The sequence below is a fragment of the Saccopteryx bilineata genome, chromosome 1 (genome assembly GCF_036850765.1).
Source record: "Saccopteryx bilineata isolate mSacBil1 chromosome 1, mSacBil1_pri_phased_curated, whole genome shotgun sequence".
In the NCBI taxonomy this organism is placed as follows: Eukaryota; Metazoa; Chordata; class Mammalia; order Chiroptera; family Emballonuridae; genus Saccopteryx; species Saccopteryx bilineata.
The window spans coordinates 306,444,303-306,472,198 of record NC_089490.1 but is presented as its reverse complement, the minus strand read 5'-3'; the positions used below and the strand labels follow the sequence as shown (position 1 = coordinate 306,472,198).

The window sequence follows — 27,896 nt, the reverse complement described above, 5'->3', positions numbered from 1 at the left end:
GGTAAACCTGCCTCTTTCTCTGTCCCACTCTCTGCCCCTCTAACTCCTCTTCCAAATCCGAGGCGGATGAGCTTCCTAAAGCAAGTCTAATGCTGCTGCTTCAGCTCACAAGCTTCTCTGCTGGTGGTTCCCTCCCTGGGAACCTGCTGCCTCCTCAGCTTGGCCAAGGCTGTTACCGGCTGGTGCCCACAGGTTCCTCTGGCCTTGTCCCCCCCCCCCAACACACAGACACACCAACCCCAAGTTCTCTCTGACCAGGCTGAGCTTCTCATGTTCCCTGAACAGTGTGCTCTGCATACACTGGAATGGTCTCCAGCCCTTTCCTTTGGCAAACTCCTACATCATCTTGAAGACCCACTGAGTATGCCCCTAGTATGTTGGGTCTTCCTGACTTCCTCAGAGGGGATAGTTGTGTTCTCCTGCTCTTCCACAACATATCTCTCTCTCTCTCTCTCTCTCTCTCTCTCTCTCAAGTTTTCCACTGATTTGAGAGAGAAAGGAAGAAAGAGAGGCAGGGGAAGGCAGAGAGAGAGAAAGAAGCATCAACTCATTGTTCACTTAGTTGTTCCATTAATTGTGCACTCATTGATTGCTTCTTGTGTGTGCCCTGACCAGAGATTAAACCACGACCCCAGCACATAGAGACAACACTCTATCCACTGTGCGACCCAACCAGGGCCGCAGCATTTCTTGTAGATAATTGAGGTTCACACTACACCTGGCACAGAGTCTTGAGCTATTTTGTTTGAAATGTTAAAGCAACGGTAATCTTCTGAGGTGGTGATTTTGGGGCCACCCAAGCAACTGACATCTGGGTCATAGATGAGATGTGTGGTCTCATTATGTCCCTTGCACTCAGATGTCCATTCTCCTATCCCCACTCCCCAACTATGTGACCCTGAGGGAGGGGCCTGAGCAGGTGGTACCAGCTGAGGTTGAGTACAAGAGGAGAAAAAGCTCAAGGTTGTGGGGAAGGGAGGAGCCTCCATGAGCCCAGAGCAGAGGTGGCAAGCAGGTCACATGTAAGTAAGCCAGGCACACATGCCCCTTGAGTGACCACGCCTCACATGTGGACTTTGGCAGCCCTGGCTGGGCCAGCAAGCCCAGCTGCAACTCAGCAAGCAGGCATTGCCTGAACTTGCTCATTTGGCTGCAGCCACAACCATCATGACTGAGGGGACCTGGGAGCTATGCCTGCTGCTTGTGCTGGGGCTGGGACTGGGGTCCCAGGAGGCCCTGCCCCCGCCCTGTGAGAGGTAGGAGAGGGGAAGGCAGCTGGGGATGGCGCAGGGAGGCCGAGGTTCGAAAGGCTGAGGTGCGATCTCAAGCACTAGGGGTCAGATCTTCAGAGGGAATCAGGAAGGAAAGGAAATTCAGTTTCCTTGCTGTAACAGGCTCTCTGGTGGGCACTGAGCTCCCTTGTCGGGAAGGATGCTGCCTGGGATTGGCCTATGCTTGTTCAAGGAGGCTGCTGGCCAAGCCCTCGTTCCTACACCCTCCCCCAAGGTACTCTTTGAACTGTGCAGGGCTGTCCTCAGGATTGTTCTAGGAAACGTTCTGCCTAATTTCCCTAGCCTTGATGTGAGAGGGTGCAAGTTCCTGGGTTTAACCTCTGATCTCTGTTACAAAGGACAAGTCAAGCCTCTCCAGTGGTGGCGCAGTGGATAGAGTGTTGACCTGGGACACTGAGGTCCCATATTTGAAACCTCAAGGTCACCAGCTTGAGCATGGGCTCACCAACTTGAGCGTGGGATCATAGACATGACCCCAAGGTTGCTGGCTTGAGCAAAGGGTCACTGGCTCAGCTGAGCGTGCTCATTTGGCTGCAGCCACAACCACCATGCCCCAAGTTTCATACATGCCCCAAGTCAAGGTGTGTATGAGAAGCAATGAACAAAGAAAGTGACGCAGCTACGAATTGATGCTTCTCATCTCTCTCCCTTCCTGTTTCTTTCTCTCTCACTCTCTCGCTAAAAAAACAAACAACCAAAAAGAAAGGACAAGTCAAACTGCTTTACAGGGCCATAGTTTCCATTTCCAAATAATAGAGGTAAGTGGCCTGTCCTGCCTCCCAGACTCCCAGACTCCCAGGGTGCCATCCATTCTTCATTCAGCATGGATATATGAGCTCTCACTATGCCTCTTACGCTGCAGCAGTGAACAAGAAAAATGAGTTCCCTGCCTTCACTGATGTTAACTAATAAACTAGAAGAGTAATAATAAAAGCTATGTAATAATAGAAGTACAGTGAAAAGTAGAATGAAGTTAGGGAACTGTTCATGGGGGTGAGTAGAGTGTGTTTCAGATAGGAAGAAGTGGGGAAGTGTCTCTGAGGAGGTGATGTTGGAGCAGAACTGTGGAAGGAGCCATCTCTGTGCAGATCCAGGGGAAGAGTTCAGGCATGGGTGCTGCAATACAAGGGTCCTGAGGTCACTGCTCAAGGACCAGGAAGAGGGCCTGTGTGGTTGGAACAGAAATGGGAATAGACTTGAGGAGATAGAGGGCTCTAAGGAAGAGGGGACCAGGGCTTAAGCTTCAGTGATAAGACAAGAAAGGTGAGTACTGTTTCAATATGAGACATATTTTAAAGGTTGAACTGATTGGACTTGCTGATGACTGATTGTGGAATATAAAAAGAAAGGACACATCTGGGATAATTCATAAATTTTGTCCTGAGCAGTTATAATAGGGATTTTAGAAAGGCTGTGTGATAAAGTGTTTTGTCAAGTGTTAGGTTGGTCACCAAAAGTGCAGAAAGAAGACTACTGGGAGTCCCTCAGATCACCCTTAGCTTCAGGGATTTCGTAGTACTCATTGCATGGTTATATCCACAGTTATGGTTTATTACAGCAAAAGGATACAGATCAAAATTAGGAAAGGGAAAAGGCATGTTATGGGGCAGAGTACAAGAGAGAAGGAATGCAAGCTTCCAGTTGTTTCCCCCAGTAGATTTGTACAGACAGCACCTGATTTTTCCAGCAACAATGTGTGACAATACACATCAAGTGTAGCAACCTGGAGGCTCACCTGTGCCTTGTTGTCTAGGGTTCTTATTGGGACCAGTACCAGGGGAATGGAGTACCCACACACCTGACCTTAGTTACTCTGTCTCCAAGTCTCTAAAGAAAGTGACACTGGGTGGCCCTTGCCCCCCACCATAAACCACATCGTTAGCTTGATGTATCTGGCAAAGCCCAAGGCCCCAGATAAACAAAGACACATCTAGCAGAACAAAATAATCTGAGGGGTTTGTGTGAACTCCTGAGTTTGTAGCCCATTGGTCAGAAATGGGGGTAGCTTGGGGACCCCCTGAACTTGCAGTGGGTGTCTGGAGGGAGGGCAGTCATACTGGGGACTGTGCCCTTGACCTGGTGGTGGTACCTGAGCTGACTGGTTAGCGCCAGAATTATACTGCGAAATTGTAGTTGGTGTCGGAAAATGTGATTTACTAGGATGACCTCAACTCACTGAGACACGTGGCTTGGGGAAAGCATGATGAAAAGGCAGAGGATGAGGATCCTCTCACTCCTGGATGGCCACGGGGTCACCCATGGCTTGGAACAGCAACTGTTACTAAAGGCAAAAGTTACCAATGGAATTTATAGATAATGGACCCAACTCCTGAGGTGTCAGTTCCCTGGATGCACAAGGAAATGTAAAGTAATGAGAAGAACTTTTCAAGAACAGTTCCTTGGTTACTGTTAGCTATAATAGCAGAAATGAAAGCCAGACATGGGCCAAATGAGATTCTGGTCAGTCCAAAATACAGCTTCTCACTGCAGAGCCCCTGCCACAGGGACGTGCCGGGGCAGACCCCGATCTGGGCGGGCTGGAGGCACAGCCACTAGCCTAAGGAAAAATTATTTGGAGACAACAAATAACAAAGAAGATTCCCAAGAGAATGGGATAGACCAGTGATTTTCAACTTTTTTCATCTCATGACACACAGAAACTAATTCTAAAATTCTGCAGCTCACCAAGAAATTTATTTTTTGCCCATCTGACAAAAAAAAATAGGTATAATTTTGATTCATTCACACCAGATGGCTATTGTTTGTTTCACAATCTAAGAGGAAAGAGGTCAGTGCCCCTGACTAAATAGTCAGGTATTACGTTGTTGTTTTTTTCTTTTTTGAGAGAGATTGGTATCGAACTAGCAACTTCCATGCTTAGGGACAATACTTTAACCAACTGAGCTATGCAACCAGGTCTTAATTTTTATTGATTTTTAGAGAGACAGAGAGAGAGGAAGAGAGAGATGGGCAAGAGGGAAGGGGAGCATTCATTTGTTGTTCCACTCAGTTGTTCATTCCTTGGTTGCTTCCGTGTGTGCCCTGACCGGGGACCAAATCCACAACCTTATCGTTTTAGGATGACACTCATATCCAACTGAGCTAACTGGCCAGGGCCAGGCATTGCATGTTTTAAAAATTCTTGCAGCACACTGGCTAAAAATCGCTGGGATAAACAAAGGAGATATTTAATGGACTCATCTCAAGAGGGATACCTCTTTAAACGGCCATTAAGAAATGGAGTGAAGCCTGACCAGGTGTGGTGCAATGGATAGAGCGTTGGACTGGGATGCAGAGGACCCAGGTTTGAGACCCCAAGGTCGCCAGCTTGAGTGCGAACTCATCTGGTTTGAGCAAAAGCTCACCAGCTTGAAGCCAAGGTTGCTGGCTTGAGCAAGGAGTTACTCAGTCTGCTGAAGGCCCACAGTCAAGGCACATATGAGAAAGCAATCAATGAACAACTAAGGTGTCGCAACGAAAAACTAATGATTGATGCTTCTCATCTCTCTTCGTTCCTGTCTGTCTGTCCCTATCTATCCCTCTCTCTGACTCTCCCTCTGTCTCTGTAAATAAATTTTTTTAAAAAAAAGAAATGAAGTGAATAAAGCAAATACAGATGGCAAAACAAAATGGGAAGAGAAAGCAGAGAGTCAAGGGACTCAAGCTAGCAGAGTGGAAATCTTTAAGCAGTTACTAAGAAGTGAGATGAATAAAGCAACTGTTGATAGGGTAAAAAGAAAGATTTTTTTTCTTTTTTTAAGGTGAGAGGAGGGGAGATAGGCAGACTCCCACATGCATGCTGACTGGGATCTACCTGGCAACCCTGTCTGGAGCCAATGCTCAAGTACTGAGCTATTTTTTAGTGCCTGAGGCTAACGCGCTCTGACCAACCGAGCTATCCTCAATGCTCAGGGCCACACTCAAACCATTGAAGCCACTGACTGCAGGAGAGGAATAGGGAGAGAAGGGGAAGAGAGAGAGGGGAGAATCAGATGGTCACTTCTCTTGTGTGCCCTGAGTGGGAATTGAACTTGGGACATCCATAATGCTGGGCTGACGCTCTAACCATTGTTTGGGCCGGCCAGGGCCCAAAACAAAGATCTTAATGCAACTCTCTTAGAGATTGAGTGGACCAATGGGAGCCCCTCAAAATGGAAGAGCCCTAAATGAATCTGCTTAATTCTGCCTACTTTGGTAGAATTTGGAAAAATGGCAAGGCAAAGATGACAATGAGAAACCTGGCCTCCAGTTAGCAGGGGCACTGGTCCTAAAACTTAATCCAGATAAAGATGGATGGCCCGGGCAGGTTCCCATCAAAAGTGTTCAAACGTACCAATTTTCATCCCGACTTTCCCCTTAGTTCCAGCAACCCTGGCACTTTGAACCGTGACCCCATTAGAACTTCACCAACAGGCTTTGGTTCTACAGTACTGGGAAGGGGAAGTGCCCCCCAGTCAGACATAACATCCATTCCCATGAAACGTCTGGGTGAAGGAGGAACAACCCTTTGACATAAAGCCTGTTTAAACAAACCAGTTATCATTTGCATGTTCACCTTAATCCTATCAACACTTGCATTTCATTATTCTCTCAGTCTGACTCTATCCCTATTAGGGTGTCCCTAGTGGCTTTAGGAGCCACAGTTCATGGGGTTCTCATGTCACAGAGTCCAAGAAACTTCTCTAACCTCTGCTCATTTTGTTCACTCATATGCTTGCATCTATTTTACCTGAATGTGTTACAAGGATGAATATTGTGTCTGACCAGGGACTGTTTCCACTATCTAGTACTCTATAATAATAATAATTTTAAAAAGGGCATATAAATCTGCCCATCAAGCAATATTAACTGAACATTGCAAATGATAACCAATAGGTCTGCCCAAGTCCACACAGATCATAGTCTCCTGTGGAGCACAGACTGGGGCATAGAGCAAAAAGCTTTGGGCACCTTTCGGCATGACTGCTGAGACTTTGGACTAGAGAACTCCCATTTGAGAGGCAATTATAAGCATGCTATAAGACATTGATCGAAACTGCCCCCACGACGGAAGAACATAACCTTGAACCCTGAAATACCCGTCATATCTTAGGGAATATTAGAGAAATACTCTTAGAGGTAGGGCAGTGCCCAAAGAGTTCTGTGATCAAGTTGAAATGGCTTATGCAGGACGTGCTACTAGGGGAGTGTGCAGCTACTCAGTGTATTCAACAGCTGCTACTCTTTTCCCCAGGACTGAACTTGAAATCACCTGAGTAGCTGCCAGACCCTCTTGCCACTTAGTGCCCTCTAAACAGCTCTCAATTAACCAAGGAAAAAAGCTGCTTGGTTTATGAATGGTAATGCCAAGGTGAATAGATAGTGTATTGTTTGGAAAACTGCCACTCTGATTAAAGATAATAAAACCAAATTGCGTGGTGAGCTGAATCCCACACTAGTGGCTAGTGGTCAGGTAGAAGGACAATGGGAAATCTATCTATAAAATCAATACCTGTATAAGCCACAGTCCTGTGGAAATCACTATGGGAATTGTAGGGGTACAATAAAGTAGAAGACACTGATGCCTATTAAGAGAACCCTATTCTTTAATCAGAATGTAACTGGAGCCAGCAAGTGGGTACCCCAGCGTACTCACGTGAGGGGGCCAGTTGGGTTCCTGAGCTAAATGGACATTGAGAGGCTGCAGCAGTGCAGAGATGGGCTGGATCTCGATATATCCCATTTGCACTCTCTGAGGCACAAAATGCTAGTGAGAACTGTTCTGTCTGCCAAGAAGAGAGACGGACTACAGATGGCTGTCAGACAGATTCCCTTGGGGAAAGGACATGCATGTAGTCGGCAAGCTAGACTGATGTTGGAAGACTCAGTGGCTGCCAGTGAGTCCTGACAGCAGCAGACACCTACTCTGGACTGGGCTTTGCATACCCAGTGGTAGACACAAATGCTCAAAATATTATGAAAGGACCAGAACAAAAGATACTGTGCGACAATTTGGACCACTGAGTTACATTTCCTCAGGCCAAGAAACACACTTTCATCCTCAGAGTACCGTATTTCCCTGTGCATAAAATGCACATTTTGGGGGAAAATTTAAGGTCTAAATACTGGGTGTATTTTATACAGTGGTTATAGATTTTTTAACTTGCATTTCCTGCTTTTTCGTACTTGTTTTTGCGCTCATTGTTGTAGATGAATAAAACTTGAGTTCAATAACTTTATGTAATACATGTTTTCCCCAAATTTTGGGCCCCAAAATCAAGGTGCGTCTTCTACATGGGAGCATCTTATACAGGGGGAAATAATGGTAATGTCATGGTAGAGAATTGGAATGAGCAATTAAAACACTGGTTTTCTACATCTGACCAGTGGTGGCGCAATGGATAAAGCATCTACCCAGAATGCTGAGGTTACTGGTTTGAAGCCCGAAGGTTGTTGATTCTGATCACGGGCTCATCAACATGGGGTCACTGGCTTGAGCAGGGGATCATCCACACGATCCCAAAGCTTGCCAGCTTGAGCCCAAAGGTCACTGGCATAAAAAAGCCTTGGGTCACTGGTTTGAAAAGGGGACACTGGCTCACCTTGGTGAAGGCACATACAAGAAGCAATCAACATACAACTAACATGAAAACAACTACGAATTGATGCTTCTCACTCTCTCCCTTCCTGTCTCTCTCTCTCACAAAAAAAAATTTATTTGGTTGTCTAAAACAGGGAGACATACAGGTGTAAAGGGCTGGCTTACCATACTTTGCAACTGTGTGCTCACACTCAACATGAGGGAGACAAGGGAGTGTTCCTACTAGATAGATCCCTCTGCTTTCCTAAGGGAATCTAGGAAACAGGGTGGGGAAGATGTAACTATACAATTCTTCCCAGGGGAAGAAGATCATGGTACAATGACACTTTTTTCTTTCTTCCCACATCACTTCAACTTTATTTTTTCTACCTGATTCAGTGGTACTCAGTGCCAGAACTGCAACTACAAGTGCCAGAAGAGGCATGATCCCTAAACAAGAAAATGTAACTATACCTTTAAACCAGGGGTCGGGAAACTTTTTGGCTGAGAGAGCCATGAACGCCACATATTTTAAAATGTAATTCCATGAGAGCCAAACAACGACCTGTGTATGTTAGGCATTATCCAATAAAAATGTGGTGGTGTCCCAGAGGACAGCTGTGATTGGCTCCAGCCACCTGCAACCATGAACATAAGCGGTAGGAAATGAATGGATTGTAATACATGAGAATGTTTTATATTTTTAACGTTGTTTTTTTTTATTAAAGATTTGTCTGCGAGCCGGATGCAGCCATCAAAAGAGCCACATCTGGCTCACAAGCCATAGGTTCCTGACCCCTGCTTTAAACCTTGATGTCAGAATTTTATTTTTTTTGTAACAGAGACAGAGTCAGATAGGGACAGATGACAGACAGGAAGGGAGAGAGATGAGAAGTATCAATTCTTCATTGCAGCTCCTTAACCTCCTTAGTTGTTCATTGATTGCTTTCTCATACGTGCCTCGACTGGGGGGCTACAGCAGACTGAGTGACCCCTTGCTCGAGCCAGCAACCTTGGGCTCAAGCTGGTGAGACTTGCTCAGACCAGATGAGCCCGTGCTCAAGCTGGCGACCTTGGGATCTCAAACCTGGGTCCTCTGCATTCCAGTCTGATGCTCTATTCACTGTGCCACTGCTTGGTCAGGCAATGTCAGAATTCTTGAGGGCCTGATGGGGCAGGTTGACCCATCTGGCTAAATTGGGCCATCAGTGAGTGCAGCTTCATTACCTAGTGATAGGAATAGCCCACTCATTCTGGACCAGTGTAACCCTAGCCTATATGACTAAGGGGAGGCATATGCTAGACCAGCATTGCTGCTGGCAAGCTGGACCAGCACAGTGCTCAAATCTAATGTCTTTTCTAAAGGTGAAAAGGTTTGGTTATAAATGGAAAGAAAATAGTAGCTGAGGGTAAAGAAATAAATAAATGACTAATAATAAATGCAATGAAGGAAATTCACTATTATAGTAACACATAGAAATGATATTGCCCTGGCCGGTTGGCTCAGCGGTAGAGCGTTGGCCTGGCGTGCGGGGGACCCGGGTTCAATTCCCGGCCAGGGTACATAGGAGAAGCGCCCATTTGCTTCTCCACCCCCCCTCCTTCCTCTCTGTCTCTCTCTTCCCCTCCCGCAGCCAAGGCTCCATTGGAGCAAAGATGGCCCGGTCGCTGGGGATGGCACCTTGGCCTCTGCCCCAGGCGCTAGAGTGGCTTTGGTCGCAGCACAGTGACGCCCCGGAGGGGCAGAGCATCGCCCCTGGTGGGCAGAGCGTCGCCCCTGGTGGACGTGCCGGGTGGATCCCAGTCGGGCGCATGCGGGAGTCTGTCTGACTGTCTCTCCCCGTTTCCAGCTTCAGAAAAATACAAAAAAAAAAAAAAAAAAAAAGAAATGATATTACCTCTTAGTTATAACAGATGTCTGAAAGGGCTGAGGTCACTCCCACTTTGGAACCTGACAAGATTGAATGGAAACCTGCAAACCTGAGCCTCCCCCTGGGAAACATTTTGGTCATATGATATGATTATGAACTAGACTAATTATTAAAGACTGTATGGGCTTCTAGTAATGTGCCAACATCTCTTGATTCCCTTTCCAGGTTATATCTACCATAGTACTGTATGTTAAACACTGATATTGTTGGTGATATTTCTGTTTTTATTTTTTAATTACAGTTAACATACAATATTGTATTAGTTTTAGGTGTTCAACCCAGTGACTAGACATTATATCACTCCAATAAATCTAGTAACCATCTGACACCGTACATAGTTATTACAGGATTATTTTTTATATATCCTATGCTAGACTTTACATCCCCATGACTATTCTGTAACTACCAATTTGTACTTCTTATTTTTTATTTTTTGTATTTTTTCTGAAGCTGAAAATGGGGAGGCAGTCAGACAGACTCCCGCATGCACCCGACCAGGATCCACCTGGCATGCCCATCTGGGGCGTCGCTCTGTTGCGACCAGAGCCAGTCTAGTGCCTGAGGCAGAGGCCATGGAGCCATCCCCAGCGCCCGGGCCAACTTTGCTCCAATGGAACCTTGGCTGCGGGAGGGGAAGAGAGAGACAGAGAGGAAGAAGAGGGGGAGGGGTAGAGAAGCAGATGGGCACTTCTTCTGTGTGCCCTGGCCGGGAATCGAACCCGGGACTCCCGCACACCAGGCCGATGCTCTGCCACTGAGCTACCGGCCAGGGCCAATTTGTACTTCTTATCCTTCACCTTTTTCACCCATTCTCTTACCCCCTCCTATCTGGATACTGTTAAAATATTCTCTGTATCGATGAGTCTGTTCTGTCCTGCTCGTTCACTTATTTTGTTTTTAAACCTATGATATATTGTCTGATGTAAATATTGCTACCCAAGCTTTTGTGGGGTTTTACTTTCAGTCTGTGTGTGTCTTTTGATCTGAAGTGGGTCTCTTGTAGACAGCATATGTCAGGGTCTTGTTTTATTATCCATTGAGCCTCCATACGCCTTTTGATTGGAGCGTTTAATCCATTTGCATTTATAGTAATTGTTGATAGATATGTATTTATTGCTATTTTATTGTTCATATAGTTATCTTTTTTTCTTCATCTTCTTCTTAAAGAAGACCCTTTAACATTTCTTATAATACTGGTTTGGTGGTGATGAACTCCTTTAGGTTTTTCTTGTCTGAGAAACTTTTTTATCTGTCCTTTGAGTCTAAATGACAGCTTTGCTAGATAGAGTGATACTGGTTGTAGGTCCTTGCTTTTCATCACTTTGAATATTTCTTGCCAATACCTTCTGACCTTCAAAGTTTCTGTTAAGAAATCAGCTGACAGTCTTATGGGAGCTCCCTTGTAAGGAACTAGCTGCTTTTTTTTTTTTTTTTTTTTTTTTTTTCATTTTTCTGAAGCTGGAAACAGGGAGAGACAGTCAGACAGACTCCCGCATGCGCCCGACCGGGATCCACCCGGCACGCCCATCATGGGCGACGCTCTGCCCACCAGGGGGCGATGCTCTGCCCATCCTAGGTGTCGCCATGTTGCGACCAGAGCCACTCTAGCGCCTGGGGCAGAGGCCACAGAGCCATCCCCAGCGCCCGGGCCATCTTTGCTCCAATGGAGCCTTGGCTGCAGGAGGGGACGAGAGAGACAGAGAGGAAAGCGTGGCGGAGGGGTGGAGAAGCAAATGGGCGCTTCTCCTGTGTGCCCTGGCCGGGAATCGAACCCGGGTCCTCCGCACGCTAGGCCAACGCTCTACCGCTGAGCCAACCGGCCAGGGCGGAACTAGCTGCTTTTAAGAGTTTCTCTTTGTCTTTAACCTTTGGCATTTTAATTATGATGTGTCTTGGTGTGGGTCTCTTTGGGTTCATTTTGTTTGGGACTCTCTGTACTTCCTGTACTTGCATGTCTATTTTCTTCACCAAGTTAGAGAAATTTCCTGTCATTTTTTCACATAGAAACAATTTGTTGCTCTCTCTCATCTCCTTCTGGCTCCTTCATGATGCAAATTTTGGTACACTTGAAGGTGTCCCAGAGGCTCCTTATACTGTCCTCATTATTTTTTTAATTCTTTTTTTCTTTTTACTGTTCTGATTGGGTGTGTTCTGCTTCTTTATCTTCCAACTCTCTGTTTTGATCCTCTGCTTTATTTACTCTACACTTGCTTCCCTATAATGTATTCTTTTTTTTTTTCTTTTTAAGATTTTATTTGATTTTACAGAGAGAGGGGAAAGGAATGAGAAGTATCAGTTTATACTTGCTTCACTTTAGTTGTTCATTGATTGCTTATCACATGAGCCTTAACTGGGCGAGCCTAAGGTTTCAAACTGGCAACCTCAGCATTCCAAGTTGATGCTCTATCTACTGTGCCATCACAAGCCAGGCCCCTGTAATGAATTCCTCATTTCAGTTAGTGTATTCTTTATTTCTGACTGGTTCTTTTTTATGATTTCTAGTTCTGTTTTTATGTTTCTTATCTCTTTGTTAAACTTCTAATTTCATCTACTCTTCCCCTGAGTTCACTGAACACTCTTATAACCAGTATTTTGAACTCTGCATCTAGTAGATTGCTTATTTCCTTTTTATTTAGTTCTTTTTCTAGAGTTTTGCTCTCTTCTTTGACTTAGGATGCATTTCTTTGTCTCCCCATTTTGGCTGCCTCCCTGTGTTTGTTTCTATGTATTAGGTAGAGCTGTTATATCTCATGGGCTTGGTAGAGTGGCCTTATATAGTAGGTGTCCTGTAGGGTTCACTGACACTGGGCACTCTAGGTGCACTTCCCGTGTTGGCTGTGTGCACCCTCCTATTGTAGTTGAGCCTTGATTGCTGTTGGCACATCAATGGGAGGGCTTTGCCCCCAAGCCAATTGGCTTTGAGAACTGGCTGCAACCACCATGAAGGAACAGCTATGTAAGGGCCAAGCCCATGGAGCAGGACTTACTTCAGTGGGGCTCTAGTACCTGCTGAGTCTGACTCTTAAGTATACTTGTAGAGATGGTTGGGTGGTGCTTAGACTTGGTCTAAAGCTGTCTACCAAGTGGGCTAGTTCTGGGGTCTCCAAGGAGGTACAAGCCAAGGTCAGTTGCCAACTATACTCTGCACAAGACCACCCAAAATGAGTTCCAAAGCAATCTTCAGATGGCTGCTACTTGTGCTGAACTTAAAGGTGTCCAGGAGAGGCCAAGCTGTGAACCAAGGGCGGCTGCCACTAGTGCTGGGCCTGGGCCACTTAGCAAGAAGTACAAGGCATGCTGAAACCAGATGCTGTTTGTTTGAAGGATTTTAGGAAAGTCTGAAGTATGAGTTAATACAGACCGTGTGTATGGAAAAACCACTGGAAATGGACTGGGTTGGGCACGAAAGTTGGGTGGGGTCCAGTTTCAGGGAATTACCAGGGCAGGGCGAACTGTGTCAGCCAGATTAATGGAGACTTAGATATGACTCTTGCCTGCTGGTTCTGGAAGAAAGGGCCCAGGAAAAGAAAACAATGGCCTCTGCCAGCACTTCTGTTTGGGAGAAACCTGTCCTTCTAGCTGTCACCTCAATACCAGACAACTCAGTTTCTCCCCATGTGTCCCTAGTGCCCTAGCACCAGAACTCAAAGTGAGTGAGTCCAAGTACGTACATGTGTGGGCCCTTTAAGAGGAACGCCTGGGACTCAGCAGCCCTCCCTCTCACTCAGCCACAATCCCCACTGGTTTTTACAGTCAGAATTTATGGGGATTTCATTTCTTGGCAATGGAAACTTGGGCTGGGGATCCTGGTGTGAGTCTGGTACCCCTCAATTCTCAGTGGGACCTCCACAGCTGAGATATCCCTTCCAATTTTCATCTACCACACATGAATGTGGGACCAGCCTGTTCCACATCTCTGCCCCTTCAACCAGTCTCAATGTGGCTGCTTCTTTATATCTTTAGTTGTAGGACTCTGTTCAGCTAGATTTCAGGTGGTGAATGATGGGTTGTTCTAGTTGTTCTATAGTTTAGTTGTAGTTTTGTTGTGGTTGTAGGAGGATTCAAGAGTACCACATTTACCTATGCTGCAGTGTTGATCAGATAAATTATGATATTAATATTGATGGCCAAATGTATTAGGAAATTGAGTTAAAAGCCTGCTATTACTACCCTATTCTAGCTGTAAATGCTAGGTATATTCATGTGGAAAAGCAACTATTGCTTTATCTGTTAACATAAATACTACACCAACCAAATGTAGATGCTCAAACAGGTATGATTGTTTTCATTTAAGGCAGTGTTTTTCAACATCAGGGTGGTTAACTCTTTTGAAAACCAGCACAAATTTTTCTGGAAAACCAGTTGTAAAACACCGATTTAAAAGACCCACGACTAAGGGTCTTAACGAAGAATTTGTCCTTTTACCTGGTTTTCTGAGATGTAACCTCTAAACTTTGGAATTTCCCAAGTAGTCGGAGTGTCTTTGGTATTCAGAGTGGTCTCTGATAGTTTATTTTAATAAGGTGACTCTTCGTGAGGAAGGGCTAGAGAAGTCCTGCTAATGAGCTGACTCATGATGGGGATAGGCCGTGCCAGAAAGACCATGTTATTACAGGATTGGGGCTTTGAGCCACATGATATCAGGAAGAGAGGGGGGCTGAAGACTGAATTCAATCATGTGGCCAATGATTCAACCAATCACGCCTATGTAATGAGACCCACTGGACACCAAAGCTCAGTGGAGATTCCCGGTTGGTGAAGATAGCGATGTGCCAGGAGGATAATGCATCCTGATTTCATGGAGAGAGACCACAGAACTCAACATATATGTCTTGTGAAAATGAACAAACTGAGGGTAGTTTTATTAGAAAATGTGCCTTTAAGCTTATGGATTATGGAGTCTGCACTAACTCCAGGTGGTTAGAGTCAGAATTGAATTCCATCCATCACCTTTTGGCCCTTGGCCTAGGCTTTCTTACAGAAAACCATCATATTTGTATGGGCACTTGCATTTAGTGTAGCAGTTATATAATAGAGATAGCAATAGTATCAGTATGACTATGCCTAACATTTGAAGGAGCCAGTACAAACTAGGGACAGATTTAAGGAAACAGCTAATCTGGCTTATAAAGCCTTTACATACATTCTCATATTTTTGTTCTAATTTAAATTACTCATTTCCCTCCTTGATCTGCCACTATTTATATCTTTTAATAAACATGTGCAGAACTACTTAGCATAGAAATTAGCTAAATCCAGATTTTCCTCAAGCCAGTAATTTTCCATTGTTACTATATTCTGAGGAAGTTTTAACTCAGATTCCAATATATTTCATTATCAAGATCATTATTATCATATTTGCATAAGGTAGTTGAATTTACTAGCAATACCAGTGTTACACTATATTCTAGTATGACTATAGTACAATTTAGTTTCAGTACAGAACAAATCTGTAAAAATTACAGAGATATTTTTCTATGCCTTCTCAGTGGAATCAAACCTTACTCATACCAAATATGATTATGGACAAGCATCATTACAAGAGGCCATGATATGTAGTTGTTATTTGCTTTTTTGGGTTCCAAGTCAGTTGGAGGAAAAAAAGAGCTGGTACTGAGCCTGATTTCTACTGTTACATCACAGGGCCCACCTCCTTCCTAAGGGAGGGCACAGGTGGTATTCAGAATAGTTTCTATCCCTGAACATTATACTTCAGGGTTTGTCTATTCTGGCCTATTCTCGGAGCAAGGGCAATCACAGTGCATCAGTGTGAAACACAAGTGTCCCAGAGAACTGGCACAGTTTCATAGGTTCATAATATTCCCATAGGAATAGCTCTTTAAGTCTTAGCAGCCAGTATGGAGGACTACTTTGCCCTCCGAGCAGCATTAGGATAGTCAAGAGGACCTGTTGGGCAAGGGTACAAACCTTTTTCCAATGCCATACCCAGTATTCTCTAGCATTAATTCTTGCCTTGGCCTGACCCAAACTGGCTCCCATCTTTTACTTTCCTCCTGGAAGAGAGCTCCTTCTAACCTGCTTATTCTTTTTTTTTCTTTCTTTCTTTTTCTTTTTTTTTCCTGAAGCTGGAAACGGGGACAGTCAGACTCCCGCATGCACCCGGGATCCACCGGGCACGCCACGTCAGGGGCGACGCTCTGCCCACCAGGGGGCGATGCTCTGCCCCTCCGGGTCGTCGCTGTGCCGCGACCAGAGCCACTCCAGCGCCTGGGGCAGAGGCCAAGGAGCCATCCCCAGCGCCCGCCCGGGCCATCCCCGTTCCAATGGAGCCTCGGCTGCGGGAGGGGAAGAGAGAGACAGAGAGGAAGGAGGGGGGGGTGGAGAAGCAAATGGGCGCCTCTCCCATGCGCCCTGGCCGGGAACCGAACCCGGGTCTCCCGCACGCCAGGCCGACGCTCTACCGCCGAGCCAACCAGCCAGGGCCCTAACCTGCTTATTCTTGTTAATAAATGTATGTCCTCTGAATGTCTGTCCTCATTAAAAGCAAATTCAGTTTGTTCCACAATGGGTGACCAAATTCTCCAAAGCCCTGTTCTGTCTAATGGGCCAGTTTGTCTAACCCACCATGCATGTTGTTGTTATTGTGGACAAAAGGCCAACTGCAGTTATCATACATGTTTTATACCGAGAACTCGTAGGTCCTCCATCTAAGGTGAGATAAATGGTAGTCACACCTAGATGTAATTTATTTTGAGGCTGCCATTAAGGCATCTCATAACCTCCCTCATCTTAGAGCTGAACTCCAGCAGATTTGGATGTACCATGTGATGCTTACTGCTTTAATCCCATAATGACTCATTTTTTCCTATTCTGTTTAACAGCTGTCTATCCACAAAAACAAAGGTTATGTGCATTTGTGCATATAGCACACACTGTGGCACACTGGCAGTGCCACTGCTATATTTCATCCATTAAAATCAGAGACCTTTGTGAGCATTTTATTATCAAGATTTATAGTTACAGAGCGAGTAGTCTGCCAGGAGTTATAAACCACACCATCCAAAGATCCTGTGGGGAATAGGTTCCAGAAATTCCTTCCCAAATGAGATCCTTCATAATATGTACAACCTGAAAACTTAAGAGTCAAAAGACACTGGCATAGTTGCAAACTTTCTTTTAGTTGTCAACAATCAGTCCAGCTCATGAAAATATCTCCCAGAGAAGTGCCACTCAGGTTTGCAGGCCTCCACTGAGCCTTGTCAGCTTCCAAAGGCAGGTGTGGTCGTGGCAAACATATGGCTTCACCCTTTCAGGCATCTGGTATAATTGTGCTAAAGACAGTGTTAACCTCTTGCACAGAGCCTCTCTCCAGGCATCTGTGTAATGTTGGATTTTCCATTTTTGTTGCACATGCATTTACTCATCCCTTTACCCCTAGCTACTAGTTCTCCTTCTTGCCATTTGTCGTTGGTTTTTACTAAACCTTTCCACCTTTGCAGGGAATCATTAGGTCTGGCCTCTGTGCTGGTCCAGCTTGCATGCGGCAATGCCAATCTCAAGAGTGTTCCCTCCGTGAGTGCCTCCTATTCAGATAGGCTAGGGTTACACAGGTCCTGAATGAGTGGGCTAGTCCTACTACTAGACAATGCGGCTGCATTCAAGGACAGCCCAATTTAGCCAGATGGGGTGTAGGCACAACCATCGGGCCCTCAAGAGTTCTGACATAAAGGTTTAACGGTATTGTTGCATTTTCTTGCTTAAGGATCATCTCTCTTCTGGCACTTGTTGCTATAGTCCTGGTCCTGGGGACCACTGTATCAAGTAGAAGAAAAGTAAGTCAAGATGATGTGGTAGCTTGACCTGTGGTGGTGCAGTGGATAGAGTGCCTAACGCTGATGTTGCTGCTGGTTCAAAACCCTGGGCTTGCCCAGTCAAGGCACATATGACAAGCAACAAGCAAGCAATGAGCAACTAAAGTGAAGCAACTATGAGTTGAAGCTTCTCACTGCCCCCCCCCCCCGCCTCCTCTATCTCCTCTCTCTCTGTAAAATCAATGAATAAAATATTTTTTTTAAAAAGATGATGTAGGAAAGAATAGTCTACCACCCCTCTCCACAGGTCTCCCCAAAAAACAATGGAATCTATCTAATAGGGACCCTGTCTTGACTCCATCATGTTGGGAGCACTCACTTGTGAAGTTGTGTAAGCCAGCCCTTCATAGTCTTATCCCTGCTCATTTTGGACTACAAATGTTTCAGTTGCCTCTTCCAATTCTCTATCAAGCCAGCACTCTGAGCATATATGCAACCCGACATGTCCATTTGGCATGACACCTCTCAGCCCATTGTTGGAGGAACTAGGAGCTGTCCAAATTGGTACAGTATCTTCTGTTCTCATATAGCATTTTATAGTATTTCAAGCTTTTTCTTATACAACCAGGTATGTGAAGCTACTTTAATGTGCCTCTTAAACTCCTATACCCCATACAGACATTGCTTTATAGTTGAGCTTTTCACAGCCCATCTGCCAGGCCATTGACCACTGCCCATGAGTCAATAAAAACTCAAATGTAGGTGCTTTGATTGTTCAATTCCTCCCTCACTGCAAAGGAAACAGCAGGCATTTCAGCCACTGAGCAGGTCTGTCTTCACGTTTGCCAGAGCTTTCCATCAGTCAATCAGAGTGTGGTAGTCTCCCAAACAAGACACTGTCCTTTCGAAGTACCATTGGGAAACCAGGTAGCTTTTTGTTGGTCAATAAAAAGCTTTTCGCAGGGCACCTCCTTCCAACATCTCAGAAGAAGCCAGCTGCTCTATGTGCCTCCTTCCATTCCCCAAGCAGCATATTTCACATTCAGTTTTATTAAGGAACCCTTTGGGGACTCTGCTTTCTTATCAGAGTGTTCCCCTGACATCACCAAAGACACAGTGGGTGTTTAGGTTTCAGGAATATTTTATGTCCTTCAGTCATAGAGGTGGTTTCAATAAACACCCAATAGCAAGCTGGTGCTTATCTCCCAAGGGGTATATATTATACAGTACATCTGGGAACTTTCTGGTTTAAAAATCTCAGCGAGGCCCTGGCCGGTTGGCTCAGTGGTGGAGCATCGGCCTGGCATGCAGGAGTCCCGGGTTCGATTCCCGGCCAGGGCACATAGGAGAAGCACCCATCTGCTTCTCCACCCCTCCTCCTCCTCTTCTTCTCTGTCTCTCTCTTCCCCTCCCGCAGCTGAGGCCCCATTGGAGCAAAGATGGCCCGGGCACTGGGGATGGCTCCTTGGCCTCTGCCCCAGGTGCTAGAGTGGCTCTGGTCACAACAGAATGACGCCCCAGAGGGGCAGAGCATCGCCCCCTGATGGGCAGAGCGTCACCCCCTGGTGGGCGTGCTGGGTGGATCCCGGTCGGGCGCATGCAGGAGTCTGTCTGACTGTCTCTCCCCGTTTCCAGCTTTAGAAAAATACAAAAAAAAAAAAAAAAGAAAAATCTCAGCGACGACCTGACCAGGTGGTGGAGCAGTGGATAGAGCAAAGGGCTGGGACACGAAGGACCCACGTTTGAAACCCCGAGGTCGCAGGCTTGAGTGCCGGCTCATCCGGCTTGAGCACGGGGTCGCTGGCTTGACTGTGGTATCATAAACATGACCCCATGGTTGTTGGCTTGAGCCTTAAGGTCATTGGCTTGAGCCCAAGGTCACTGGCTTGAGCAACGGGTCACTCACTCTGCTGGAGACCCCCCCCCCAGTCAATGCACATATGAGAAAGCAATCAATGAACAACTAAAGTGCCGCAACGAAGAATTGATGCTTCTCATCTCTCTCCCTTCCTGCCTGTCTGTCCCTATCTGTCCCTCTCTCTGTCTCTGTCACAAAGAAAAAAAAATCTCAGCGATTGCCACTGGGTGCAACTCACAGGCTTTTGCCACAAGCCTTCTGATCAGGTTCATACCCGGCAACTGTATAGAGAATTGGTCCATCCTATTCTAATATGTCACTGAGTAAAGTGGTAATCTCATTTTGCCCATCAGGTGTGTATACTGTTATTGTTGTTGTTGTTATTATTATTATTATTATTAAGTGAGAAGCAGGGAGGCAGAAAGACAGATTGCCATATGCTCCCCAACCGGGATCCACCTGGCAAACACCCTATCCAGCGATACTCTGCCCATCTGGGGTATTGCTCCGTTGCTCAGCAACTGAGCTATTTTAGCACCTGAGGTGAGGTCATGGAGCCACCCTCAGTACCTGAGGCCAACTTGCTTGAATCATTTGAGCCATAGCTGTGGGAGGAGAAGAGACAGAGAAGGAAGAGGGGAAGGGGTGGAGAAGCAGATAGTTGCTTCTCCTGTGTGCCCTGGCCAGGAATCAAACCCGGACTTCCACATGCTGGGCCAAAACTTTACTGCTGAGCCAACTGGCCAGGGTCACTATACTGTTTCAAATTAACAACTAGTGTGGACTCAGGAAATGGTTTAGGTCCTTTACTGCAAGAAGGCCCCCTTACTTCTCTCAACCCTATATGCCAGCACCACCCATAAACCCTACCACACATGTATACATGTGCACGTGCACACGCACATGGGCTCACACACAGCCCTTGTCCAGTCCAGGAAATATTCCCTGACTCTAGTACAATTGTCCCTTACCATATCGCAGTTCACTTTTCACAGACTCACTGTATCATGAATTTTTTTTTTTTTTTGTATTTTTCTGAAGCTGGAAATGGGGAGGCAGTCAGACAGACTCCCGCATGCACCCGACAGGGATCCACCAGCATGCCCACCAGGGGGCGATGCTCTGCCCCTCCGGGGCGTCGCTCTGTTGCGACCAGAGCCAGTCTAGTGCCTGAGGCAGAGGCCATGAAGCCATCCTCAGCGCCCGGGCCAACTTTGCTCCAATGGAGCCTTGGCTGCGGGAGGAGAAGAGAGAGACAGAGAGAAAGATGGAGAAGCAGATGGGCACTTCTCCTGTGTGCCCTGGCCGGGAATTGAAACCAGGACTCCTGCATGCCAGACTGATGCTCTACCACTGAGCCAACCGGCCAGGGGTGTATCACGAATTTGTAAATTGTATATATCTCACTTTGTATCGTGGATTTTTTGCTATATTGTGGAATTTTGTGGTGTATAGGTATTTTTGTATATTTATTATTTTAATTATTTTTTCGTTAAAATAAGTATTTCCTAGCCATAAAATTGAAAACAATATAAAAATATAAAATATATTAATTAAAACATATAAAAAGAATATTAAATGAAAATAAAGCCTTAAAATATATGTAAATAATAAAATAGGCCCTGGCCGGTTGGCTCAGTGGTAGAGTGTTAGCCTGGCGTGCAAGAGTCCCGGGTTCGTTTCCCGGCCAGGGCACACAGGAGAAGCGCCCATCTGCTTCTCCACCCCTCCCCCTCTCCTTCCTCTCTGTTTCTCTCTTCCCCTCCTGCAGCCAAGGCTACATTGGAGCAAAGATGTCCTGAGCGCTGGGTATGGCTCCATGGCCTCTGCCTCAGGCGCTAGAGTGGCTCTGGTCGCAACAGAGCGACGCCCTGGATGGGCAGAGCATCGCTCCCTGGTGGGCAGAGCATCGCCCCCTGGTGGGTATGCCGGGTGGATCCCGGTCGGGCGCATGTGGGAGTCTGTCTGACTGCCTCCCCGTTTCCAGCTTCAGAAATATACAAAAAATAAAATAAAATAAAATAAAATAAAATAAATATAAGATTGCTACTTCATGAATTTTCACCTATCGCAGGGGGTTCTGAAACCTAACCCCCATGATAGATGAGGGACCGCTGTATTTCTTCTCCCCTAATGGTGTGGCTTGACTCCCCAATTTTCTCTGCAGCCAGATTTACTGCTTTGGGGAGCTCCTGCACCAAGTTCAGATGGCCAAGCTCTACAAGGATGACAAGCAGTTTGTGGACATGCCACTGTCCTCAGCTCCAGGTGAAGTGCTTGGGGCCCTACCTTCTCCTGAATCTTCCACCAAAGATGGCAGGAGCAAGACCAGGCAGGGAGAGGCCTCTGATCAGAGAGCGGCTCTTGGGGTTCCACTGATCCCTCCCTGCTGCCTGTTTCCCAGACCAAGTCCTGCAGCACTTCAACAAGCTGGCGAACACCCACAACCACAGTATCCCCCAGCAGCAGCTGCAGGCTTTCCTGCAAGAACACTTCCGAACCGTGGGGCAGGAGCTAGAGCCCTGGGCACCTGAAGACTGGAAGGACAGGTACAACCCTGGAAAGGAAACGGGTGAGGGCCCCCCCACAGGGCGGCCTTCATGAACCCTGTGGAGTGCTGTCCTTCCAGCCCCCGGTTCCTCCAGAAGATCTCCGACTCCAAGCTGCGAGCATGGGCAGGGCAGTTGCACCAGCTCTGGAGGAAGCTGGGAAAGAAGGTACCGGTGTCCTGGGCCTGACCAAGGGGAATGGCGCTGAAAGAGGGACTTGCCAGCCTGGTGCCCACCCGGCCCCTAGAGCACAGACTGAAACTCCTTTCCTCAGAACACAACCTCCCAAACCCTGGGTCCTTGAACAGAAACTCTCTAAAAAAAATTCTGAGAGGAAGCAGAAAGGGGAATATCTACTTCTAACTCTTCACCTTCTCCCTGAAGCCCTCCCAACCTCCCCCCAGGCAAACCCAGCCTGTCCTGCTTCCTCCGGGCTGCCATTTTCTGCTCTAACACCACTTGGTAAAGGTGCTCTCTCCTGCTGGACTCTCTTCTTCCCTCATCCCCTCAGACCACACCTCTCCCTACTCAGGAATGATCATTGCTCCTGCTGATTGTGGCCCAGCCCTGTGACCAAAATAGTCCTTGTTGGTACTTCCTCTCTGTCTGAGGCTCAGAGAGGGCAGTGATTTGCCCAAGGCTGCACAGCACCTGTCCTCCCAACCAGCCCCAGGGCCCTGGCCCCCACAGGCAGAGTGGTGCTCCAGGCTCCTTTGCTGCTGCGGGCAGCTCCCTCAGCCAGCCCCCACAGGAACCCACCCCCGTTCCACTGCCCCCTCAGAGCCCCTTTCCCACTAAACCACACTCACTCGTGCAGAAGGAGCAGAGAAAATCCCTGAGCTGACACACAGCAAACCCCACCTGGTCCTGTCTTGCTCTGCCTTGGCCGCCTTCACCCACAACTGCCTCACTGGGAGAGCGTCCTGGGCCAGAGACGGGGGCCCTGAGTCTCTGGGCCTGGCTTGGTGGTGGTGGTAGCAGAGATTCGGGGGGCCAGGGGGACTGGGTCCTGGTAGTGGCCACTGCTTGGTGAGCACCTGCTGGTGCCAGGCTGAGTGGCGGGGCTCCTACACCACTGAGCACAGCCAGGACGGACTCCAGAGGCCCGCATGTGGGAGGCAGCGTCCCGGGCTCCCAGTGGCTGGTCCTTGAGTGAGCTGCCAGGGCCAGCGGCAGCAGAGCAGAGCCCAAGCCTGGGCTGTCTGGCTCCAAAGCCTGCAGCTGGCAGACCCTCCTCCACCCCAGCCCCCTTCAGCCTCCAGGCTGTGGGAAAGCAGTGTGCAGTCTGGGCTCCCTGTGCCTTTTCTCCTGGCTCCAGGTGAAGCCAGAGGTCTTCCAGCACCCTGACCAGTTCTCTCTGATCTACTCACAACACCCCTTCATTGTGCCTGGCGGGCGCTTTCTCGAGTTCTACTACTGGTGAGCAGCCAGGAGCTACAGGAGTGGGGGTGGTAGGGAGCCCAGAGTCAGTGGGGCGGCCTGAGCAGGGGGCCCGAGGATGCTGGCAAGAGGGCGGGTGGGGGGTGCCTGATTGGGATGCCTGAGCTGTGTCCTCCCCCAGGGACTCCTACTGGGTGATGGAGGGTCTGCTCCTCTCTGAGATGGCCCAGACGGTGAAGGGCATGCTGCAGAACTTCCTGGACCTGGTGCAAACGTAAGAGGGGGCCCAGCACCCCACAGCCCAGAGGCGGTGATGCAGGGGCCACGGGCCTGGAGCTGGATTTGCCTGGCTCTAGGGGCGGGTGGGGGAGGGACAGAGGCATGTCAGCGGACCCCCTTCTTGGCAGCTATGGACATGTTCCTAACGGGGCCCGCGTGTACTACCTGCAGCGCAGCCAGCCCCCACTCCTGACCCTCATGATGGACCGCTACGTGACTTACACCAATGACACTGCCTTCCTACGGTGGGCACCCCACCCGTGCAGCCCTGCAGGGTCCCCACACCTGAGACTTCACAGGGTGGGAACGGGGAGGTGTGCCTTGGTTGAGGTGGGGGCTGGCTCTACCCCAGGGACAACATTGGGACCCTAGCCTTGGAATTGGCCTTCTGGACTGAGAACAAGAACATCTCTGTGAGCTTGTGGGGAAAGAGCTATGTGCTGAATCGCTACTATGTCCCTTACGGGGGACCCAGGTAGGAACCGCGGGGAAAGTTGCTCAATCTCGTGTCTAGTTATTCTAGTTCAAGTGTAACCAGGCCCCAGGGCACAAGGGCAAGTGACTTAACCCCACCTCTCCCACGTAAGACTGATAGCCATGGGCAATCCAGGGTCATGGGGCCCAAGTTCCCTCAGTCAACATGGCTCAGCCTCCAGCATAGGCACAGGGGACTCAGAGCTCCCACTGCCACACTGCCCATCTCCTCTTCCAGACCAGAGTCCTACAGCAAAGATGCAGAGCTGGCAAACACTGTGCCAGAAGGTGAGCTGCAACAGCGGGAGGGATGTGGTGGGGTGGGTGCCTGCAGTAGGGTCAGGCCCCGGTCCCCTGCTGCTGGCTGTCCTCACAGGGGACCGGGAGGCTCTGCTGGCTGAGCTCAAGGCTGGGGCCGAGTCTGGCTGGGACTTCTCTTCACGCTGGTTCATCGGAGGCCTAAACCCGGACTTACTTAGCAGCATCCGAACCAGCAAATTCGTGCCTGTTGACCTTAATGCCTTCCTATGCCAAGCAGAGGAGCTAATGAGCAAATTCTACACCAGCTTGGGTGAGCAGGCCAGCGGTAGAGGGAAGGGGTGTGGGGGTACAGCTTCGGTCCCTGCCGCAGCCTTGGCAACAGAGCCGGAATAGGACCCTGGGTAAAGGGCCTCCAGCTTCTCAGCCAGCTCCACACCAACCCTGGTGGAGCAGGGCTGAAGTACCATTGCGCCCACCCTCATCTTCACTCCCCTCCTTTCCTTACCGGGAGGCCTCCTGGGGCCTAGGAAAGGTCACCCTCATTCACACATCCCAACTCCCTTCATCTTTACTCCCAAAACAGCAGCCCTCGGAGCCCTCAGAGCTAGGGAATCCATGCAGCCAGAGCCCCCATGGGCGAGCCCAGGGAACAGGTCAGGGCAGCTCCTGGGAGCCACCAAGGCCATTTGCTCAGGGAGTTCTGGGTCCTGGAGGCCTGAAATGTGGTGGGCTCCAGGTAGGCATGTCCCCTTAGGCCGAGAGCATAACAACAGGAGGAGGCCAAAGTAGTAGACCTCTGGAAGTTCACATGGCCCAAGGGCCAGGGTCCTGATTGCTCAGCTTAAAGGCAGTGTCACCCAGGGAATGACGCTCAAGCCACAAAGTACAGAAACTTGCGGGAACAGCGCTTGGCCGCCATGAAGGCCATTCTGTGGGATGAGGAGAAAGGTGCCTGGTTTGACTATGACCTTGAAAACGGAAAGAAGAACCAAGAGTTTTACCCATCCAACCTCACTCCTCTCTGGGCTGGCTGCTTCTCCGACCCAGCTGTCGTGGACAAGGCTCTGAAATACCTGGAGGTGAGGGGCAGCGGGGCCCACTGGTAACTGGGGCAGGCAGCACCTCTGGCCACCTCCCTGACTCTGAGCAGAGACCTCTGGCAAGTGGCAGCCACTCCGGCCTGTGTCTTCGCCTGAGGGTTCCGCTGCAGCCACCAGGGGGCAGCAGTGAGCCGAGAAGAGAGGCCCAGGAAAGGGACATCTGGCTTTAGGAGGGCCCAGCCTCCTGGCTCACTCCCAGCCCCCACCCACAGTCAGAGTAATGTCTGGAACATTTCAGGACAACCAGATCCTGACCTACCAACATGGAATCCCAACCTCTCTCAGGAACACGGGCCAGCAGTGGGACTTCCCCAATGCCTGGGCCCCCCTACAGGACCTGGTCATCAGAGGTAGGCGGCAGGTTTGGAGCCTATCCCAGGACCTTATCCCTGCGGATGTAGAGGGTTGTCTCCCTGGTGCTGGGGAGGTGTGAACAAAGGCCATGGCTGCCTCGCTCTCACTCCTCTGCCCTCTCAGCCCCTTACTCAACGAACATTTTCGTCACATCACCTGTCAGGGGAATCAGCCCTCTTCTCTCCAGACTCAGCCTGGATTAGAGCAGGTTCACAGTGGTTCCTGGAAGGAGGTGGTAGGGCCTGGGCCTCTATCCCTCCTTGAGACGAGTTAGGCTCAGGCCTCTGGTCCGCCAGGGATGCCGGCTCTGGACATTGTCTTGTCTTGGGTCTAGGTCTGGCCCAGTCTCCTTCACCCAGGACCCAGAAAGTGGCGTTCCAGCTGGCACAGAATTGGATCCGAACCAACTTTGACGTCTACTCCAGAAAGTCAGCCATGTACGAGAAGGTAAGCTGGCCCTGAGCCCAGTCTCACCCATCCTCCTCCCCAGGCACAGGGACAGTGGGATCACTCAGTGGCTATTTTTTTTTTTTTCATTTTTCCGAAGCTGGAAACGGGGAGGCAGTCAGACAGACTCCCGCATGCGCCCGACAGGATCCACCCGGCACGCCCACCAGGGGGCGATGCCCTGCCCCTCTGGGGCGTCGCTCTGCTGCATTCAGAGCCATTCCAGCGCCTGAGGCAGAGGCCACAGAGCCATCCCCAGCGCCCCGGCCATCCCTGCCCCAATGGAGACTCGGCTGCGGGAGGGGAAGAGAGAGACAGAGAGTAAGGAGAGGGGGAGGAGTGGAGAAGCAAATGGGCGCCTCTCCTGTGTGCCCTGGCGGGAATCGAACCCGGGACTCCTGCATGCCAGGCCGACGCTCTACCGCTGAGCCAACCGGCCAGGGCCTCAGTGGCTATTCTTGATCACTGCAGGGCTAGGAGCCACAGACTAGAGCAGCTCCCATTGCCCTGGCCAGCACCTTAGCAGTAGAGCATCGGCCAGGCATGTGAAAGTTCTGGGTGCATTTCTCTGCCAGGGCATACAGAAGTGCCCATCCTCTTCTCCATCCTTCCCCATCTCCTTTTTCTCTGTCTCTCTCTTCCCCTCCTGCAGCCAAGGATCCATTAGAGCAAAGTTGGCCCGGGAGCTGAGGACGGCTCCATGGCCTCCGCCTCAGGCACTAGAATGGCTCCATTTGCAAGGGTGCAATGCCCCAGATGGGCAGAGCTTTGCCCCCTGGCAGGCATGCCGGGTGGATCCTAGTCAAAGCACATGCGGGAGTCTGTCTCTCTGCTACCCCACTTCTCACTTCAGAAAAATACAAAAAAAAAAAAACTCCAAAGGAGCTCCCGTTTCCTGCTCCTAGAGGGCTGGGTCTGGGGACTGGGGAATGTGCTGACATCAGAGCTTGTCCTCTTGTTCCCAGTATGACATCAACAACGGTGGACAGCCGGGTGGTGGAGGAGAGTATGAAGTTCAGGTGAGTGGGCCAACATCCTACAGGAAATTATGGGGCTCTGTTGTCTCCACAGCTGGCCATATCCTTCCTCTCTAGGCCTGTTTCCTCCCATTGTACTGGGGGCATAGGGAGGAGCTGACTGGAGTTTCTGTGGGGCTGGGCAGGGCCAGAGCCTCTGGGTAGAGAGCTCCCACATATGCCTACAAGGACTTGGGAACCTTCCCCAGACATCTTGCCCCATTGGCCACTCCTCTTTCCAGGAGGGGTTTGGCTGGACCAATGGAGTGGCCCTGATGCTCCTGGACCGCTATGGTGACAGGCTGAGCTCAGGGGCCCAGACAGCTTTCCTGCTGCCCCACTGCCTCACAGCTGCCCTTCTGCTTAGCCTCCTGCCCCACTGATGGGCCTCACTGCCCATCTGCCTTCAGTTCCTTCTGTGGCTCCAGCTCCAGCCTCATTAAACCTGTGCATGAGTGAGTTCCTACCTTCCTTTGCTGCTTCATTCTCCATCCCTGGAGACCCCGTGCCTCCCTGCACCACCCGCCAGTCTCTGGTCATAGTGGAGTGGGGCAGGGTTGGAACCTGGAGGTCATAGGTTGGGCCCTGGGTCCCTCCTGGAACATTTAAGAAGGCAGAAATACT

The 27,896-nt window shown here is 49.0% G+C and overlaps 1 protein-coding gene across 1 annotated transcript; it reads left to right on the top strand.

Annotated features, from left to right (window-relative positions):
* Positions 1-1,082: 1,082 nt before the first annotated feature.
* On the top strand, positions 1,083-27,739 carry LOC136314983 (trehalase-like). Its single transcript, XM_066246161.1, has 15 exons — positions 1,083-1,256; positions 21,580-21,680; positions 21,817-21,961; positions 22,042-22,129; positions 23,280-23,380; positions 23,523-23,615; positions 23,749-23,865; positions 23,973-24,095; positions 24,333-24,382; positions 24,471-24,665; positions 25,217-25,434; positions 25,694-25,805; positions 26,144-26,256; positions 27,222-27,275; positions 27,515-27,739. The coding sequence occupies exons 1-15, from the start codon at positions 1,168-1,170 to the stop codon at positions 27,653-27,655; spliced, it is 1,740 nt and encodes a 579-aa protein (XP_066102258.1). The 5' UTR covers positions 1,083-1,167; the 3' UTR covers positions 27,656-27,739.
* The last annotated feature ends 157 nt before the right edge of the window (positions 27,740-27,896 follow it).